General features: G+C 36.6%; 1 protein-coding gene across 1 annotated transcript in view; it reads left to right on the top strand.

Moving 5' to 3' along the window:
• Nucleotides 1-21,268, top strand: part of CNTN5 (contactin 5) — a 1,514,795-nt gene that overhangs the window by 931,817 nt on the left and 561,710 nt on the right. Inside the window, exon 5 of the mRNA XM_081545335.1 lies at nt 6,501-6,722. Within this exon, the coding sequence (XP_081401461.1) occupies nt 6,501-6,722 (222 nt within the window). The remainder of the gene's footprint in view (nt 1-6,500; nt 6,723-21,268) is intronic.

Genomic DNA, 21,268 nt, shown 5'->3' with positions numbered 1-21,268 from the left:
CCTGGAGAATTCCATGGACAGAGGAGCCTGGCGGGCTACAGTCCATGGGGTCACAAAGAGTAGGACAGGACTGAAGTGACTTAGCATGTGCAAATATTAAAAATGAAAGTTGTTAAGAGACTAAATCGTAAGAGTTCTTATCACAAGGAGAATTTTTTTTTCTGTTTATTTGATATTGTATATATATGGGATGATGGGTGTCCTCTAAACCTATTGTGGTGATCAATTCATGATGTAAGTCAAAGCATTGTGTTGAACAACTGAAACTTATACAGTGCTGTGTGTAAATTATATCTCAGTAAAACTGGAAAACAATATGCTCACCAGAGAATAGTACAGGGTATTAACTAAAGTGCAGATTATATATATATATATATATATATAGTTATGTGTGTGTATATATATAGTTATCATTTATCAAGTTCTTACTATGAGCCAGATGAAATAGTTCTAAAGTTCTAAGTGCTTTATGTGAATTGATTTATTTAATCTCTACCACAACCTATGAGGGAAGTCTTAATTTTATCCCAATACTAATGACAAGGAAATTGGGGCACAGACCTATTCATGTCTTGCCCAAAGCCTTAGAGCTGCTATGAGGTACACTCCAGATTAAATGAGTCTATCTTACTTTGGAGCCTATATTACAGATAGGCTTACTGACAGATCCAAAATTTTCAATCAATAAAATGAGTGACCAAGATATAGGAAGCAGATGTACACACTACAGCCAAGAAAAGAGATTTTGTTCCCAGGAACTCAATCATGATGTCAGTAAAATATGACTATAAGATGCTGACAAGTCTCCTATTTGGTTTTTATATATTTTAAGAATAATTTGGTTTGCTTAATGTTCTTCTACTAATGCTTTACTCAAGTGTGTGTGCTTGATTAGTTGCTCAGTCGTGTCCGACACTTTGGGACCCTTTGGACTGTAGTCCTCCAGGCTCCTCATTCTATTGGATTCCCCAGGCAAGAATACTGGAGTGGGTTGCCATGCCCTCCCCCAGGGATCTTCCTGACCCAGAGATCGAACCCACATCTCCAGCATCCCCTATATTGCAGGTAGATTCTTTACCCACTGAACCATAGGGGAAACCTTTACCCAAGTGTAACACGCTCCCGATATTCTGAGATTGTAAATTCCATGAAATCAGGAACCACTTGTGATTTACTTGTAACTGTATCCCCAGTTCCTAACACATAGTCAATGAAGAAATGTTGAAAAAGTCAACAAATGCTGAATGATGAAAGAGTGAATTTGGAAGAAAATGATGATTGAGTTTACTGAAAGCAAGCAAGGAGTTATGTGTGGAAGGAATCCAGTCCAGACACTATCAGATTGTCACTTAGCATGTATATTTCACTAAATCTCTTTGAAATCCCAGGCTCAGAATTTAGACCCAACCTGGACTTCCCTAGTGGCTGAGATGGTAAAGCTTCTGCCTACATTGTGGGAGACCTAGGTTCAATCTCTGGGTCGGGAAGATCTCCTGGAGAAGGAAATGGCAACCCACTCCAGTATTCTTGCCTGGAAAATCCCACGGATGGACGAGTCTGGTAAGCTACAGTCCGTGGGGTCACAGAGTCAGACATGACTGAGCAACTTCACTCACTTTATTCTATTTCTTAAATAATAGCTATTGAAGTGATAAGTAAAGATAAATTCTGAACCCTGAGTAATGTTTACCATATGAACTCTCTTGGGAGATGCCTTTTGGAACAGATGTCAGTAAATTTTTAGAAGCTGATGCAGAACCACAAAGGGAGAGTGAGTAAAGAGATGCTACATAGAAGTAGGCATTAGAAGGAAAGTAGGAAAATAGTGGAATATGAAGGACTTGAATCTGGATCCAAGTAACTGAGACTAGAGTAAACGCAGAATTCATCTGGGAGGGAGTCCATGTTCATGAAAAATTGCTTTAAAGGGCTAGTTGAAACAGAGTTTTTTTTTTGTTGTTGTTGTTGTTGTTGTTGTTGTTTTTAACAGCCTATACCGACATTTAAGTTGAAGAGACAAATAAGAACTAGGAAAGGAAATAGGCAGTAGTCAATGAAATAGCAATAAAAAGCAAGATTGTAATATCCTAGAATCACATGAACAAACTGTTTAAAGGAAAAAGGAATGGTTAATCATGCTGAACACTCACAGGTCTAGTAGAGTGACTTGCTCTTTGTTAACTTGAAAGAGAGCCATTTTTGTGGAGTGGTATAAGCAAGGCTACTTGAAATAGGTTCAAGGGAGGAGGGGAGAAGATGAATTGAACATGATGATTATCCATAACTCTTTTCAAGAAGTCTTGCTATAAAGGAAAATTAGTGGAAGAAATATTAGGTCAAGGTGGCCTTATTAAGGTTAAAAGAATTTCTGTACAGTTATGGGAATAATCTAACAGGGAGACAACAATTGGTGCTGATGGAGAGATAGAGGGAATTTTCTGGAGTAATTTCCTTCAGCAGTCAAGATAGGGTGTAATAGAATTCAGTGCACACAACTGGCCTTTAATAGATGCACACACTGTTTATACATAGCATATCAGTGAATGCAAAGTAGAGTGTATGAGTGCACATACAGTCAGTAGGAGCATGTGAGGGACCCTTTCTTCTGATTGCTTCTACTTTCTCAGTGAAATTTATTATTGTCATTCCGTCAATCAATGGTGTGCAACTCTTTGTGACCCCATGGACTGCAGCACACCAGGCTTTCCTGTCCGTTACTGTCTCCCGGAATTTGCTCAATTTATGTCCATTGAGTCGATGATGCCATCCAACCATCTCATCTTCTGTCACCCCCTTCTCCTTCTGCCCTCAATCTTTACCAGCATCAGAGTCTTTTCCAGTGAGTTGGCTCTTCGCATCAAGTGGCCAAAGTATTGGAGCTTCAGCTTCAGCATCTGTCCTTCCAATGCATATTCAGGGTTGATTTCCTTTAGGATTAACTGGTTTGTTCTCCTTGTAGCCTAAGGGAGTCTCAAGAGCTTTCTCCAACACCACAATTTGAAATCATCAATTCTTTGGTGCTCAACCTTCTTTGTGGTCCAACTCTCACATCCATACGTGACTACTGGAAAAACCATATCTTTGACTAGATGGACTATTGTTGGCAAATTGATGTCTCTGCTACTTAATATGCTGTCTAGGTTTGTCATAGCTTTTCTTTCAAGGAGCAATCATCTTTTAATTTCATGACTGCAGTCACTATCCATAGTGATTTTGGAGCTCAATAAAGTAAAGTCTGTCACTGTTTCCATTGTTTTCTCCATCTATTTGCCATGAAGTGATGGGACTGGATCCATGATCTTCCTTTTTTGAATGTTGAGTTTTAAGCCAGCTCTTTCACCTTCATCAAGAAGCTCTGTAGTTCCTCTTCACTTTCTGCCATAAGGGTGGTGTCATCTGTGTATCTGAGGTTGTTGAAATTTCTCCTGGCAATCTTAATTCCAGCTTGAGCTTCATGCAGCCTGGCATTTCACATGATGTATTCTGCATATAAGTTAGCTGACTAACTGCATATCTAGCTCTCTACCTGCCTCAAAGCTGAATTATTGAGCTTTCACCTCAAGCACACGCATGCCTTTTCCTTCATTCTTACCATCTTCTTATACCACAGACCATCTTCAGTTTCTTACTTTCCCTTTCTTGCCTCTGATTCAGTCAGTAATTTTATTGATTTTATTCCCATACAGATGATCACCTTCTTAGTTCTCACTAATCTTTGTCTCTTTTACAGTTTTAGGCTCTTGAGTGTCTTTTTTCCCTTTTAGCTTGATCCAAATGGCACTGCAGCCAGTGTGATCTTTCTAAAATGTATGCTATTCTCCAGACACTTCACCATTGGCCCTTTGCTTACTTACCCAGCCTTACCTCTTTTCCATCTTTGTTACTCTCATCCTGAGCTCCAGACTATTATAATCTACTAAGTGTGCCATTCTGCCTTTCTTTTCCAGGTCTTCATATGCTCTCTCCCTTTTGTACAGAGTATCTTTTTTTCCCTACACAGAGTTTTGCTGAAATAATCACTAATGCGATTTCAGGGCTCACTTGGATAGCATTCCATCTGAAAATCATATTCTGATGTCGCTAGGTTGAATGAAAGGATTCTCCAGCTATGGATTAAAGTCCATACATTCCTGAATTTACTTTTTCCTCACAGTGAATTAAAGTTGCACACACAGTTACCTTTATTCTCCACTATATAATATGATTCTTGAAGGCTGATGCAATACAATTTTCCCTCAGAATCCATGGGAGAATGTTCAGACCCCTGAGGATACCAAGATCTGAGAATGCTCAAGTCTCTTGTATAAAACGGATTAGTACTTGCATATAACCCACACACATCCTCCTGAACCCTTTAAATCAACTCTAGATAATGTATAATAACTACTACAATGTAAACAGTATGTAAATAGTTGTTGTTGTGCAGAAAACTCAAGTTTTGTTTCTTGGAACTTCCTGGAAGTTTTTTTCCTTGAATATTTTCAGTTTGTGGTTGATTGAATCTGCGGATATAAAAGGCCAACAATATTTGTTCACCCTTGTACCCATAGCATTTATCCCCTACCAAGTTCTCATTACATGCTTTTTGAATACATGAATGAATGAATAAATTGTTAGATTTCTAGTAGCAGCTTTGGATTTACTTTAATTGATGAAAAAGTAATTTTCACTGCAACAGATGCAACTGATTACATAACAAATGAAGTCCTGCTGTGAAGCACAGCAGCCAAATCCTAATTTGGCTCATCTCTATTTGCATGCAGTGTCATAAGCCAATTACTGTACCACTTGGACAGTATGCATTTTGTATGTGTGTATATATGTATATACATATAAGTGTATATATTTTTTATAGTCATGATAATGATCCTGGCTTGTTTGAATTTCATTATGACCTTTCTACTTTTCCATTAATTATCTAGTTTCAAGAACTATAAACCACATTCTCATACTCCATTTTAATTTTTAACACTTGCATGGGATATTTCTTTGTTTCTTTTTATATATGAACAAGGTAGGTAGCTAAAACACAAAGCAACAGACTGCACAGAAAAATGAATAGGCTCAAGGACTTCAATTACAAACTACCTTAAAGGAAAACTCATTCTCTTTTCATTACCTTACACCTCTAGCTGCCAAAACTTGCATTTAATTTCAGGTTTTAAAGGAGATTTTATGTCTACCCATAATCTGTCCTCATATAGTTTGCCCAGGAGAGCTTAGCTATTTTCAGTTAAAATTGATCCACCTTTACCAGACTTATGGTTGAACACAAAGACTAGAAGACATCAATTTCTTAACAGCTTTTGATGGGATTGGACTACACCTATTGTGCTCATTTTAAAGGTCAGAGTACATCTAAAAATACACCTTTTTGAGTTTCAGAGAAATCATATTTACAATTTCACAGAAGAGAAAATGTTAAATTTAATTTGATGCTTAACACTTAAAGTGTTACCTTCAAATCACAGTAATGCTTCATGCATTCCAAATTATCTCTATAAGACAGGATAATGATTCTAAATAATTTGAATTGTGAGAAACTTGCTCACAAATATAAAATTTCATCCAAAATAAGTTGTCATCCATTAAGTTGAAATGTCAAATACCGTGAACAAAAATATCTGACTCATAAATGTATTTCCAAGGTCAATTGATTATTGAATACAATCAATATTAGACATAGAAAAAATCCAATTCCTAATTGTTTTCTTTTATAATTCAACATAATTAGTTTGTGTTTTTAAACATCTGGTCTACATATGAAACTGATTTCCCTGTGGTCAGGAAGAAGAGTTAGTACAGTCTACTTCAGACACTATGCATATCTTTTCTAATGAAAAGTCTCAGAAATTAAATATGAGAAATGTTGATAATATCATGATATACATTATACATAACAGATTCTACAAAAAAAAATCTATTTTTCTTTTTTTACATTCCATAGTGAATTTGACTACTTTTCAAGAACATGAAGCATAGCTTACAGTCTAGTCAAAATATATGTTCTTCATTAAACATATTTTCTACCATATGGTAAATTTTAGGTGATGAAGATCCAATCCATATTTTTGGAATGTAGTTGATAATGCTTTTTTCCTCATTTTTAAATAATAAAGAAGGAACTGATTTCATATGTGAGAATGGATATTTTAGATTAAGGCCAAATGTTCCTGACAAAGAAAATAAATGAATTGAAATTTGAATGGATTCCTTCCTTCCTTTTTCCTTCTCCTTTTCTTTCCTTTTATTTCATTCTTTTCATTCAACCCTCATGTCTCTTCTCTCTTTCTTTCTTGCAAGACACCAATGTTATCAACAGTAGAATTTTCAGAAAGTACTTTAAAATTTGTTTGTAAAATTTCACTTTTTACAGCTCCCATTGTAGTTTCCATTTGATTGCATCTCCAAGGGAGATTTTCAACAATGTCTTCAGAAGAAAAGTTTTATTGAAATAAAGTCTCCTAAGAATTCATTTTATTATTATCATTTTTTTACAGAATATCCTGGAGCACTTCCTGGTCTCCCTACTTCATATGCTGCTTTGCAAAGAATTAAGAAGAGTTCCTCTTCATCCCTCTATGGTTCAAGGACTAGACCAAGATACAGCAGTCCTTCATTAGGAACCCTGAGTGTTTCTTCACCGAGCTGGCGAGGGGCAGCTCAACATTATTATTCCCCGATCAATCTTTATCATCCCTCAGATGCCTTCAAACAAGATGGTAAGTGTCCAAAGGAAAATTACACCTGTTGGAGTTAAGCAGGGAAAAAAAGAATTTATTCAAGACTATTGAAATACAAGTTAAGCCTTTTGTGATAGAGGAGAGAGGTTAAACTCAACTCTGAAACAGCAGTGAGTTTTTAAGATCTAGGAATGTGGAGGACATTAAGGAAGAGTGTGGCCACTGTGACTAGGCCATCTGTGATTATTAATTGGTGCTTCTTTAAGTTAGCCTCTTACCATCCCATAGAGACTGGGAAATAAGGAGTCTCTGTTTCTTGATGACTATATCAAGAAAAAAAAAAAAAAAAAAAGGGCTCCCAGTTCCTTGAGAAAGACATTTTTAGGTTTTAAAACTGGTAAGAGACTGGGCAATGGTCTACATTTCACAGAAGCAAAGAAGGAAGTTATAATTGCAGATTTTCTGAAGTAAATTCTCTAAGAAAATGGAAGTTAGGGGACCATAATCAGAAGGAGACCAGTCAAAAGTTCAGTGAAGCTGAGGAAAATGTTAAAGTCATCTTGTTAGTGAAAGTGTTAGTTGCTCAGTCATGTCAAAGTCTTTGGGACCTCCTGGACTGTAGGCCACCAGGCTTCTTTATCCACTGAATTCTCCAGACAGGAATACTAAAGTAGCCATTCCCTTCTCCAGCGATCTTCCTGATCCAGGGATCAAACTAAGGTCTCCTGCATTACACAGGTAGTTTCTTTACCATCTGAGCCACCAGGGAAGCCCAAAGTCAGCTTGGTCATAAGTTAGAGTTATGTTCCATGCATCTTTCAGTTTTTTTCCCCCATGTATTTAATTATATTGGTTTCCAGTTCTGATTTAGGATTAGGTTCAGTTCAGTCGCTCAGTCGTGTCTGACTCTTTGCTACCCCATGGGCTGCAGTACGTCAGGCCTCCTTATCCATCACCATCTCCTGGAGCTTGCTCAACCTCATGTCCATTGAGTCGGTGATGCCATCCAACCATCTCATCCTCTGTCATCCCCTTTTCCTCCAGCCTGCAATCTTTCCCAGCATCAGGGTCTTTTCCAATGAGTCGGCTCTTTGCATCAGGTGGCCAAAGTATTGGAGTTTCAGCTTCAGCATCAGTCCTTCCAATAAATATTCAGGATTGATTTCCTTTAGGATTGGCTAGTTTGACCTCATTGCAGTCCAAGGACTCTGGAGAGTCTTCTCCAAGACTACAGTTCAAAAGCATCAATTCTTCAGTGCTTAGCTTTCTTTACAGTCCAACTCTCATATCCATACAGGACTACTGGAATATATTTATATTATAATATGCTGCTGCTAAGTCACTTCAGTCGTGTCCGACTCTGTGCGTCCCCATAGACGACAGACCACCAGGCTCCGCCATCCCTGGGATTCTCCAGGCAAGAACCCTGGAGTGGGTTGCCATTTCCTTCTCCAATGCATGAAAGTGAAAAGTGAAAGTGAAGTCGCTCAGTCATGTCCAACTCCTAGGGACCCCATGGACTGCAGCCTACCAGGCTCTTCCACCCATGGGATGTTCCAACAAGAGTACTGGAGTGGGTTGCCATTGCCTTCTCCATATTATAATATATATATGTATATAAATATTACATATTTATATTATATAAATGCATTTATATACTGAAAGCAAAAATATAACATTTGGAAGTACAATCTAACAATGAATGTCAAAAACATCAGTATAGCCATATCCTTCTTTCTCATATTTTATTTCTTTAAATGTGTTTCACATAAGGAAGTAATGAACAATGTACACAGAGATATAAGTATATTTTTGAGCATTATCTATGAGTAGAAAATAAGAAATAATTTAAATGTCCAACATGAGATAGTTAAATAAAGGATGACTTTGTAGCTATTAGCATTATGGTTTGAACAACATTTTCTAAATGTTCTGTTTGTTATTTTGGGGTATACCATCATAACATTACAAGGTTAGTTAACAGAGAGAAGCACTAGTGCTTGATTATTACTAGGTTCTCTGCTGGTTTCTTTTGCATAGCTTATATCAATAATACTCTCAACAAACATATGAAGTGGATGTTATTACTGTCTTCTTTGGAAGTGGACACTCAGAAAACATATAAACATCTTTGACAAGGTCATATTTCTAATAAGTAACCAATATACCTGCTAATTTTAAGTCTAATACACTTTGGGCTATATTTCAATTATGACTGATGAAGGACCAAACATTCTGAGAAACACCTTGCAAGAACTAAACTACTTGGAAAAATCCTAGGAATGTCAAATTAGATTGTGGTATTAAGCCCAGGTAAACAGACTCATGCCTTATGATTATGCCAGTTGTTTCCATGTGGAATGTCATCTTATAGTGTTGTCATTTAAATCTTATTTAAGCAAGATGTTAGTTCCTTAAAATGCTTTATTTTTTCAGCGTACTTATAAGCTTTAAGCTTTCATAATATGTTCTGTGGGGAAAAAATCAATAAGATTAGGAGACAAGTCACAGCTTCGATGAAAATATTTGCAAAAGGCACACCTGATAAATGACTGTTATTGAAAATACACAAAGTACTTTTAAAAATTAGCATAAGAACTCAACAGCACGAGTTTAAAATGGCCCAAAGACCTTAACAGACTTGTCATCAATGAAGAATGCAGATGGAAAATAATTATATGAAAAACTACACCACACCCTATGTCATCAAGGAAATGAAAATCAAAACAACAATGAGATACTATTACACACTTATTAGAATGACTGAAATCCAGAACACTGAAAACACCAAATACTGATGAGGATTTGGAGCAACAGGAATACTTGTATCTTACTAATGAGACTAGAAAAAGATACAGTCTTTGGAAGAGAATTTGGCAGTTTCTTGTAAAACTAAACCTACTCATCACATGGGAGAGATGGATAAGCAGAATATAGATTTTTAGGGCAGTGAAAATACTCTGAATGTTATCATAATGATGAATACATGTCCTTATACATTTGTCCAAATCTATAGAATGTACAACACCAAGGGTGAACCCTAATATAAACTACAACTTTTGCTGATTATTGTCTGTTAATGTAGGTTCATCTTTGGTAAAAATGTAGCATTCTGGTGAATGATGTTGATAATGGGAGAGAGTACGCATGTGTGAGGATGAGACAGGAGAAAACCTTCCTCTTAATTTTGTTGTAAACCTTCAACTCTTCTAAAATGAATTATTTTAAAAAATCCATTACATTAACTCTAATGTCGTATTCCTCAGGCAGAGATATGTTGGAATTTGCGTTATGTAGGCAACACTGTGTATTTTATGAGGTGACACCAAGATCCAATGCACTGAGTGAGCACTGTGGGATACTCTTGTATTTGTTATAATTTAGCACCACTTAGTTTTCTGCTCCTTTATTCTTTTGTTGCAAATATACTGCAGCGTAGCTTGCAGTGATACATGAAATACAGCTAGAAAGTATGAATTAAAACACATGAAAGTAAGGAAAACACAAAGCATCAGGACATAAAATGGAGCTGGGCTTGAAACTAATTCAGAGTGTCTACTGTAAATGTCTATGTATCTGTCATAGGTTAGTCCCATTCGGGGTAATTTGTTAAAGAAAACGAAACTTTGGTCAGCTACATATTTCCCACTGGTTTAAGGATGAAAATGAAATTGATAGTAGAAACGCAGCTATTTCTGACACTAAGATTAGACAAGTTTTTTGGAGGGTGCTCATTAATAGCTTATTATTTGATGCAATGGTTAGTGACCCAGACGATAGTCTTGCTGTGTACATAACAATGAGTTTCATCTGCTCCAATAAAGATAGATGAAATCCAATTATCAATAACAAAATTAGAAGTAATTATCTAACATGGTGCTCTTTTAATCTTTAATATGCATACAATCACTTGAAAGCCTTGTTAAAAATGCACTCCCTTTCAATAGATCAGGAGTGAGGGCCGTATAATATGCATTTATCACAAGCTTCTTGGTGATGCTTATGCAGCTGGTGTGTGGACCGTGCTTTGAGTAGCAAGGCTCTGGGCTGCAAACTAGTTTGATATAATTAAGTCTTCTGTTGCTCTAGTTTAATCCATATTTAGAGGATCAGGAAGAATGGATAGACTGAGTATTTTCCAAATAATCTTCCATAACTGTTGTTTTCTCTCTGAGCGTTTGAAAGGTCTTGGCTAGATGTGACTTTGAGTTTGTTTTCTCTGATAACAGCCTGACATATGGCTTTTGTCAGGTAATTCCCTTTAACCTTAATAGAGAGTAAAGCTGGTGTTGACATGCTTTTGTGAAAAACAAGAAAACTAACAGAACCTGAGTAGAAAGTCATTCCATTCCTGCTTAAGTGAAGCCCAGAAGTATCCCAGATATGGTTAAGATTTTTCCGAGTAACATAAAAGTATAGTTTGCAGAGCAATTTGGGAAAGCAATTCCACTTTGGTATATACCACCTGGAGTAACCCTCCCACACATGCACAAGAAAATATAAAAGTATGCTCACTGCAATATAAGTTTAAAAACAAAAAATTGGAAACAACCCACATGTCCATCAGAAGGGAAATGGATAATATATAAATTGTGTTTTTCATTCAATGAAAAAACTGTTAAAGACAAACATCTTTATGCAACAAAATAGATATATCTCAAAATATAATGTCTAGTGAACATGGAAATTTGCAGAATATCACACACAATGTCACATACGTAAAAAAGTAGGAATCAAAGTAATATATTGAGTTGCCCAAAAAGTTTGTTCATGATTTTCCAACCATCATTTGGAAAATTTTAATCTATGAACTTGAGACGAAGGGGATTATAGTGCTTACCTATGAGGACAAAGGGAAAATGAGAGCAAGGAAATGGTACCGGGATATGGAAGACAGATGACCTCAACTGTATGATATTTTATTTCTTAAAATATGAAATATGAAACAAGTATGATGACCTGTAGTAGGTAGACTATAAAATGGGTCACAATGATTCCTACTTGCTGGTATTTATAATGTGATCCCTTTTCTTCCACTGTGGATGAAGCTAGTAACCTGCTTCTGGAGAATAGATTATGACTATATCTCTTCCAACACTGAGTTATAAAAGACTCTGACTTGCATTTGACTTCCGTTTCAAAGAAGAATGCTTAATCAGGACCTGAGTAAACAAATCTTGACTGATTTGGGGATTGGCTGCCTAAAAAGAATACTAACCTGTTGAGATAATCACGAGGTAACACAGGAAAATAAAATACATGAAACTTATTAAAAAATACAAAACCTTAAAATCACAATATTGTAAGAAGAATCCTCTGTAGAAAATATAGAAGTATGGTGAAGACATCAACAAAATAAACCAAAGTTTTACGTTTATTATCTCAGAGTCTCTGTTTGTCATGAAACCCGTTGTGGTTTGACTTGTCCTCTGGCTCTGTGCCTTTCACAGAGTAGCACTTCAGCCTCATGTCAAGGCTCAGATAGGTATAGATCCACTTGTTAGCTCACTTACCTCCCATAACTGTTTGCAAGATTCAATTGCTGAGGGATTTTGGAGCAAGTGCCTCAACTGCTCATCGGCTGTTGGCCAAAGGCCATTCTCAGGGTCTTTTCTATAAGGTAGCTCATAGCATGGTAGCTGATTCCCCACAGCAGGAGCAGGTTAGAGCAAGTGAAGGCAAACAAGATGTCTACAGTAAACGTATAACAGTGAGTCACTGACTCTTGGTTGAGGTGAGGAAGTAGAGACAGGGAAATAAATAAAATTTGAGCTAGACTCAGGAATTGGAAAAGAGAAACTGATAATGCCTAAAAGAGAGAATGCTGTTCATTTGAGCTGAGCAATCAGAGGAGCCCTCTAATTGTTCTTTCTATTTCAACCTGATACTGTTATTTTGGATAATGACAGTGATCACTTCAAATTATTCCAGTGAAATGTTCCATAGACCAAAAGGCATTCAGTTCAGTTCAGTCGCTCAGTCGTGTCCGACTCTTTGTGACCCCATGAATTGCAGCATGCCAGGCCTCTCTGTCCATCACCAACTCCCGGAGTCCACCCAAACCCATGTCCATCGAGTCGGTGATGCCATCCAACCATCTCATCCTCTGTCGTCCCCTTCTCCTCCCGCCCCCAATCCTACCCAGCATTAGGGTCTTTTCCAATGAGTCAACTCTTCACATGAGGTGGCCAAAGTATTGGAGTTTCAGCTTCAACATCAGTCCTTCCAATGAACACCCAGGACTGATCTCCTTTAGGATGATTGGATCTCCTTGTAGTCCAAGGGACTCTCAAGAGTCTTCTCCAACACCACAGTTCAAAAGCATCAATTCTTCAGCGCTCAGCTTTCTTCACCGTCCAACTCTCACATCCATACATGACCACTGGAAAAACCATAGCCTTGACTAGATGGACTTTTGTTGGCAAAGTAATGTCTCTGCTTTTAAATATGCTACCTAGGTTTGCCATAACCTTCCTTCCAAGGAGTAAGTGTCTTTTAATTTCATGGCTGCAATCACCATCAGCAGTCACTTTGGACCCCAAAAAAATAAAGTCTGACACTGTTTCCGCTGTTTCCCATCTATTCCCCATGAAGTGATGGGACCAGATGCTATGATCTTAGTTTTCCGAATGCCAAAAGGCATTATCAAGTTTTAAAAAATTAAGTTGTAAATAGTTATTCTAAAGTAGTTGTTTGAACACAAGGAATATCATTTAATTGATTTTAAAAATTGACTTTTTAAATTAGAAATGCTCATGGTAGTATTGGTTAATCGAAAGCCCTTATGAATCAGCACCACAACACCTGCAAAACATGTTCTAGTTTTGCATTTTGCAATGTAAACAAGGACTATTAATCTCTATTGATACTATACCTGTTACTCCCATTATAAAAGAACAACCAATAAATTGATCTTTGATTTCATCTCTTTTTTGTTATTGTTGTGGTTTTGGTGGGAGTAAACATAACTAAGTGTATGGTGCATTTTATTCTTCTATATGTGATTGTCAGGTAAGATATTTTCCTTCTGGCAGAAGGATAGTCTGGATTAGGAGTGATTCTGACCACAACGCTTAGGTTTTTACTGGTGAAGCCCATTCTTGGGATTCAGAAAATACAAATGCAACCTCATGGGAAAAAATTGTGGTTCTTAAAAGTTGTTGCTGTTTAGTCATTAAGTTGTGTTCAGCTTTTTGTGACTCCATGGACTGCAGCACACCTGGCTTCCCTGTCCTTTACTATTTCCCAAAGTTTGCTCAAACTCATGTCCATTGAGTCAATGATGTTATTCAACAATCTCATACTCTGTCACCCCCTTCTCCTTTGGCCTTCAATCTTTCCCAGCATCAGGGTCTTTACCAATGAGCCAGCTCTTTGCATCAAGTGGTCAAAGTATTGGAGCATCAGCTTCAGCATCAGTCCCTCCAATGAATATTCAGGGTTAATTGCCTTTAGGATTGACCCTTACAGTCCAAGGGACTCTCAAGAATCTCCTCTAGCACCACAATTCAAAAACAACAATTCTTTGGTGCTCAGCCTTCTTTGTGGCCCAGCTCTCACATTCATGCATGATTACTTTAAAAAGCATAGCTTTGACTATACAGAACTTTGTTGCCAAAGTGATGTTTCTGCTTTTTAATACACTGTCTAGGTTTGTCATAGCTTTCTTTCCAAGGAACAAATGTCTTTTCATTTCATGGCTGCAGTCACCATTCACAGTGATTTTGAAGTCCAAGAAAATAAAATCTGTCACTGCTTCCATTTTTTTTTCCCTTCTGTTTGCCATGAAGTGATAGGACCTAATGCCATGATCTTAGTTTTCTGAATGTTGAGTTTTAAGTCAGCTTTTTCTCTGTCCTCTTTAGCTGAAGCAAATTATTATTATTATTATTATTATTATTATTATTATTATTATTATTATTTTGCTACATTTAAGTATATAATCTTGGATCTTTTTAATTCCCTCAATGATATGTACAACCTACAATTTATGTACCACTCTGAGTCTATCCAGTTTTTGGAGTTGCTACCGTTGGCTTCTGACATCTTGAAGATTCCTGAAACCTACCAAATTTGTTGCCTCATATTCTCAGTACCTTTGGCTGAATTTCATTGTTGACGTGGCTTGTTTCCAGATTAGGTTTGGAACATGGGCAATGGCATCGGGACTCAAAGTGGTCTCTGTGTTGACGATTTTCTGTTGTTTCCTCAAAATACACTTTGCTGGTATATTGTCTTGGAGGTTAAATAAAACATTTAAATAATCTTTTATGAGAATAATAACTCCCTCTGGGCAAGGAAAAGAGTATTTCACTTGGATGATACAGTTCAGTTCAGTTCAGTCGCTCAGTCGTGTCCGACTCTTTGAGACCCCATGAATTGCAGCACGCCAGGCCTCTCTGTCCATCACCAACTCCCGGAGTCCACCCAAACCCATGTCCATCGAGTCAGTGATGCCATCCAACCATCTCATCCTCTGTCGTCCCCTTCTCCTTCCACCCCCAATCCAACCCAACATTAGGGTCTTTTCCAATGAGTCAACCCTTCACATGAGGTGGCCAAAGTATTGGAGTTTCAGCTTCAACATCAGACCTTCCAATGAACGCCCAGGATTGGTCTCTTTTAGGATGGATTGATTGGATCTCCTTGCAGTCCAAGGGACTCTCAAGAGTCTTCTCCAACACCACAGTTCAAAAGCATCAATTCTTCAGCGCTCAGCTTTCTTCACCGTCCAACTCTCACATCCATACATGACCACTGGAAAAACCATAGCCTTGACTAGACGGACTTTTGTTGGCAAAGTAATGTCTCTGCTTTTAAATATGCTACACTCCTCTGTAAATCAGATAACTCCATTTTCTCTCAGTTTAAAATTGTCCTTTTTTTTTAGTTGAAGGATAATTCCATTATAGTGTTGTGTTGGTTTCTGATGTACAACAACATGAATTAGCCATAAGTATACAAACATCCCCTCCCTCCTAATTCTCCCTCCCACCCCGCTCTATCCCACCCTAGGTTTCCGCAGAGCGCAGAGTTGAGCTCTCTGCTTTATACAGCAGCTTCCCACTAGCTATTTTACACACAATAGTGTGTATAAGCCTTATCATTTCATGACTATTCTTTAAAACTTTGATTTTATTGTTTTAATGTATTCTTAATTTTTGAGCTATTGTTATTATTTTCTGTTACCATGCTTTGCTCTCCAACTTAATTACATGCCATTTGAGCAAAGATCATCTTGTATACTCCTCTTTTTTCTTTTTCAATACTTAGAGCAGGGCAAGCTTAGTAAGAGATTAACAAATATTGTTTAATCAAGGATGCATCTACTTGAGGAATTTGAAATATGACTTCAGATTAAATTTCTAAACCATGATAGAATATTTACCTGAAAATTTTAAAAATAAACTATGTTTTCTGAATTGCAAATGAAAAGGAGGGAAAAACAATGTCTTCTATCTCTTGACAAGTATCTAGTGATTTGACATCTTCTGAATGTTATATGGGATCAGTTCACTTTGATTTTTCTCATGTGGTACCATCTCTGAGTCATCTGATTTCTCTTTTATAGGTACATTAAAAGTGATGAAAAAATCTATTAGACTCAATTTATAGTATGTGCACAACATAATACTACTACCCATGAAACATTCATCACAATACTTTTTAATAAATCATGCTCTTCAATTCTTAGGAATCCTTGAAAGTTTTATAATGACAGCTCACACTTGCTTAACTTTTTATAAAGAAACAATTTCAATGTTAAAAGGCACCTTAAAGAAAGTTTTGGATATTATCTTTAAGAACTTATCTTATGTTCTCATATAGTGTGAAAAGTTTTTTTCACATTCTAACTGTGAATATCATCATAAAATGCAATTTCCAACCAAACATTTCAAAATTTTTAGAAATTATCACACGAAATAGATTAATGATCATTAACATTGAATTTATTTTAATTGTATTGGGCATGATATGTTGATATTTCTTCTTAGATTGTAGCACTGATATGCTTAGTTCACATTACATAAATAAGCTAGACAAAGTCATTAATTAGAGGTAACCAGTAGGTCAGGGCTTCCCTGGTGGCTCAGATGGTAAATAATTTGCCTACAATGCAAGAGAATTGAGTTCGACTCCTGGGTTTGGAAGATCTGCTGGAGAAGAGAATGGCTACCCACTCCAACATTCTTGCCTGGAGAATCCCATCAACAGAGGAGTCTGGCGGGCTACAGTCCATGGGATCACAAAGAGTCAGATACGACTGTGCTACTAACTTGAGAAAAGTGGATCCAGATGTAGTTGTTTAAAAGAGGATATAAGTCTGAAAGACAAGTTTATAATCTAGGGAGACATGGTAATGTCTCAGGAAACAATTGAAAACACATGACCCAACCAAGAAGCAAGGCTTCTCTAGGGAACCTGGCTGTAAAAGTCTCACATAAGGTGATATTTAAAAGCTTTCTGGCAGGAAGAAAGTTAGTATTTGGATAGTCTATCAATAAGTTGTAGAAATTTCAAAAAGGATTAGAATGGATGAGACATCAGCTTGAATCTAAGACATGACTGTACAAGGGAAACCAATGTCTCCATAAACAAAATGGCATACCAGTGCTTCAGGAAGCTTCACTAAGAGAAGGGTATGTGGACCCCAGGGTCTCATTTCACAGTAGAGCTTCATCTTCCTATGTAGGCACCTCTGTCTAAAGACTGCTGCCAATACCATGCTAACTTTAGGATCTGGTTTATTGTTCTAGTCTGATTCTAAGAAGCAGTGACACCTCTACTTTAAAGGTGTTTTTAAAATTTGTGGAGTAGTTTTGATTGTCTTAGTTTTGATTCAAGTATGCTACCATTTAGAGAGTGGAGACTAGGAGTGCTAAATGACCTATAATTATAAGACTCTTAAATGGAGTGAAAATTCTCTAAAATTTTCTGTGGCAAGAATCTCTCTGTATTATATTATACACAAGATATTTTGATATATAATGAATATGTCAATTGAAAATATGTAAATTACAGAAAGATTATATTTAGTTTTGTCAAGAATAACAGAATTTGTTGACCATTTAGAAAATCACATCACCTAACACCAATAACACTGGCAACATTTGATTAATCTGAATTATACTTAGATCAGTTTACATTTGTAGCTGCTACATTCAAGGGGTTTTATCAACAAAAGCAAGCTTTACTTCTTTATGTCTTCTATTACAATGGTTCTTGAGAATTTACATATTGAATTAAATATTATTTTATAATGTTACTTATTTTAATTTTTTCCTTTCATTAGACTAAAAAAATATGTAGGTAGGTTAGAATATCCTTTAATTTATTAATAATAAGAGGAAAATCATAAAGCACTTGTTATTAAAAGAATTTGAGAACCACTAGCCTACAGATGGATGTGCAACACTTTTTCTTAAATTCTATACTGCTTTTTGGACATGATGAGACCTGAAAGGATGGAGTGTTACTAAGACCCAGGAATAACAAAAGGGAAAAGGAGAAAGAGGAATGATTTATAAGTGTAATGTAAACATTTGGAATTTATGCTAGTCTACATAATTGCTTCCAAACCTAGCCCCTGGCTTTCCAGTAAAAAGTAAGGCCACCTTGACCCCAAAATTTGGATATCAAAGCATACTTTGTTTTCCTGATATAATCCTTAGAGAAAGCTATCTAGAGAAACTCAGGAGATACTTTTCTCACAAGTAAATCTTAACATTTTAGTTAACTGTCATGAAGACCTATTACTTCCATGGATGCAAACCTCTTGGGAGGACTATATGCTTCCCTCAAAAACTATCACCTACCTAGGTGGACTGATCCTTAACCTGGCATGTGATTGCCCTACAGAGGACAAGATCAATAATTCATAACACAAAATCAGCTCAAATTCAGAGATTAATAATGCTACACATACACCAACAAAGTATGAGAGGATTTATTATTCACATCATGAAGCTTTCTGACAAGAGCAGGATAGGCTGGTCTGAAACTGGCTTGAGCACGGAATGGGAGGGGATGAGTGACGTTGATTTTGTCGTGGCTGGGGTGTGAGACTGGGTGAGAGCTCCTATGCAGGTTGAATTCACATGTTATGAACTCTCCTACTTGAGTAAAGGGAGGGATGAGTGTCATCTTTCCCTGAGGTGAGGGAAAAGGAAAAAAGTGATGGATGTGGCTTGAAAGTCATCATCAGTCAAATATCAAAATGAGTCAGACTTGACTACGTGACTGTACAATGAAAGTCAACCATGTGAAAATACAAAATAAAAATCATAACATCCATATAATATAAATGTCTAAATAATGACCCTGGACCTTCTAGAAAGGTTATCAAGATAGGATTTATAAATAGAGACATGGGATTAAAACCCATTTTCAGAATTTGGTCATGTTAAGAAGAACTGGGGCTCAAGGATTAAGTAGAAATCCAGTGATAAAAACTAGAGCACTAAAACTGGTAAGGCTAGATATAGGCTGAATGATTGAATATCTCCTGCCATAGGCCCTTGGCCTAGGAATATACTAACTAAGTAGTAATTCCAAGGCCTGAACTGGGAAAGGAGAATATAGGTAAGGTTCTATAATCTAGTGATATATGCTTCAGTGACCACTGCTTCTTAATCAAATTGTAAAGCTTTAAAGTTATTTTGCTTTTAAATGTAATATCAATCAAGACAAGATAATTCTGGATGCGGTAACAAATAACTTGACACAATATATGTTTCTTTTCTAGTCACATCCTATTCCATTTGGTTGTTCAATATGTTATTCTCTATGTGGAGAGTTTGGGAAACATGTGACATCTGTGATATCTATTGGGACCTCACTGGTGCCTACTGCTTCTTTTGTTCTTTTTATTCAGTTGCTCAGTCATGTCTGACTCTTTGTGACCCCATGGACTGCAGCACTCCAAGCTTCCCTGTCCTTCACCATCTCTTGGAGCTTGCTCAAACTCATGTCTATCGATTCAGGGATGTCATCCAACCATCTCATCTCATCCCCTTCTTCTCCTTCCCTCAATCTTTTCCACCATTAGGGTCTTTTCCAATGAATTGGCTCCTTTACCTTTAGCTAATTGGCAGGTGAAGAGCGAGGGGACGGATTTCACATATATTATTTCAGTCCAGAAACAAGTCACATTGGAGTCCTAGTACAGTCATAAGAAAGGTTAAATAAAGTATTCCAATATTCTTAGGAAGACTAAATGGGATTAATGAGCATCTAGCCAATTCCTGTCACACATGAATAGGCAAACTCTATCAGATATAATTGTATGTTAATGGTGACATAAAAGTTCACTGTAGATGATCATTTTGACATTGAGTATAAGTAGACACTTAAAATATTCTTCATTTATTAATTGATTATGATTAAAATGGTTCAAAGTCAGTTTATTGATTATATTGAAACAAATTTGTTTTTTAATGAATTAAAATTTAAAGTTAAAAGTATTTTGTTTAATTTTTTATTTTACACAACATTCTATCAGGAGAGCAGAAGATATTCTTAGTAGGGTCTTCATATTTTAATCTTAATGGTAATTTCTGTAAATTAAGTGTTATTGATGTGCTAATCAATTCAATTACAGTAAAATCTTAAGTAAACTGTATTTTAGAACAGAATTGAATCAAAAGATGTCATCATGTAGGACACAAACATGTTTCTTATTTTAAGAAACACTTCACTTTTGAGAATCCTAACAACTGTCCCAGATGGTAAAAGAATATGCTTGCAATTCAGGAGACCCAGGTTTGATCCCTGAGTCTCAAAGATCCCCTGGAAAGGGAGTGGCTACCCACACCAGTATTCTTGCCTGGAGAATTCTGTGAACAGAGAAGCCTGGCAGCTACAGCCCATGGGGTCTCATAGAGTCAGACATGACTGAGCAGCTAACACACAACAACAAAACAGTAATTTGTTAAGTCTTCATACATTACTAAAAGTGATGAAGTTATGATTGGATAAATTCCAAGGGATTATTAGAATGGAAAAATTATCCCTCTAATTCTAAAACTTTAAGGCTCAATAATACTTAAATCAAGTATTTTCATTCTCCCAAGTATGATTACCTGTAAATGGTATTTTTATTCTTCATTTTTCTGGGAAGTTTAGTTGTTAGTAGAACTCAGTTTCTTTTTGGTTGTTGGCTAGGCCAGAGATTTCAGTCTGTCATATGTGGACTCCTCCATAACCTGAGTAAAATCTATGTTTTCAACTTTTTCAACAACTGTCTTCCTCTGAGGAAGTGACTGACATTGTATGAACAGTTTAAAGAACACATAAATAGAGTCAAAGTACATATGACAAGATAACAGAAACTGATAAGAAGCAATTCTTGGGGCTCAGGAAACAAATGAAAAGGACAAATAAAACCATTAAAGAATTGAAAGCATCGTTATTGGTAACATAGAAGCAAATGAAAAGGTAGGAGCATAGTAAACAAATTTGGAAAGTCAAAGAAATAGGAAAATGATAAAAATATAAACTTGTTACAGGGGGTTTCTACGGTGGTGCAGTGGTTAAGGAGTTGCCTTCCAGTGCAGGGGGCAGGAGATTGATTCCTGGCCAGGGAG

Source organism: Giraffa tippelskirchi, chromosome 11 (assembly GCF_054371585.1).
Source record: "Giraffa tippelskirchi isolate mGirTip1 chromosome 11, T2T-mGirTip1v1.2.pri, whole genome shotgun sequence".
Taxonomy (NCBI): domain Eukaryota; kingdom Metazoa; phylum Chordata; class Mammalia; order Artiodactyla; family Giraffidae; genus Giraffa; species Giraffa tippelskirchi.
Note: the sequence above shows the minus strand (reverse complement) of the source record. Positions and strands in the feature narration are given on the sequence as shown.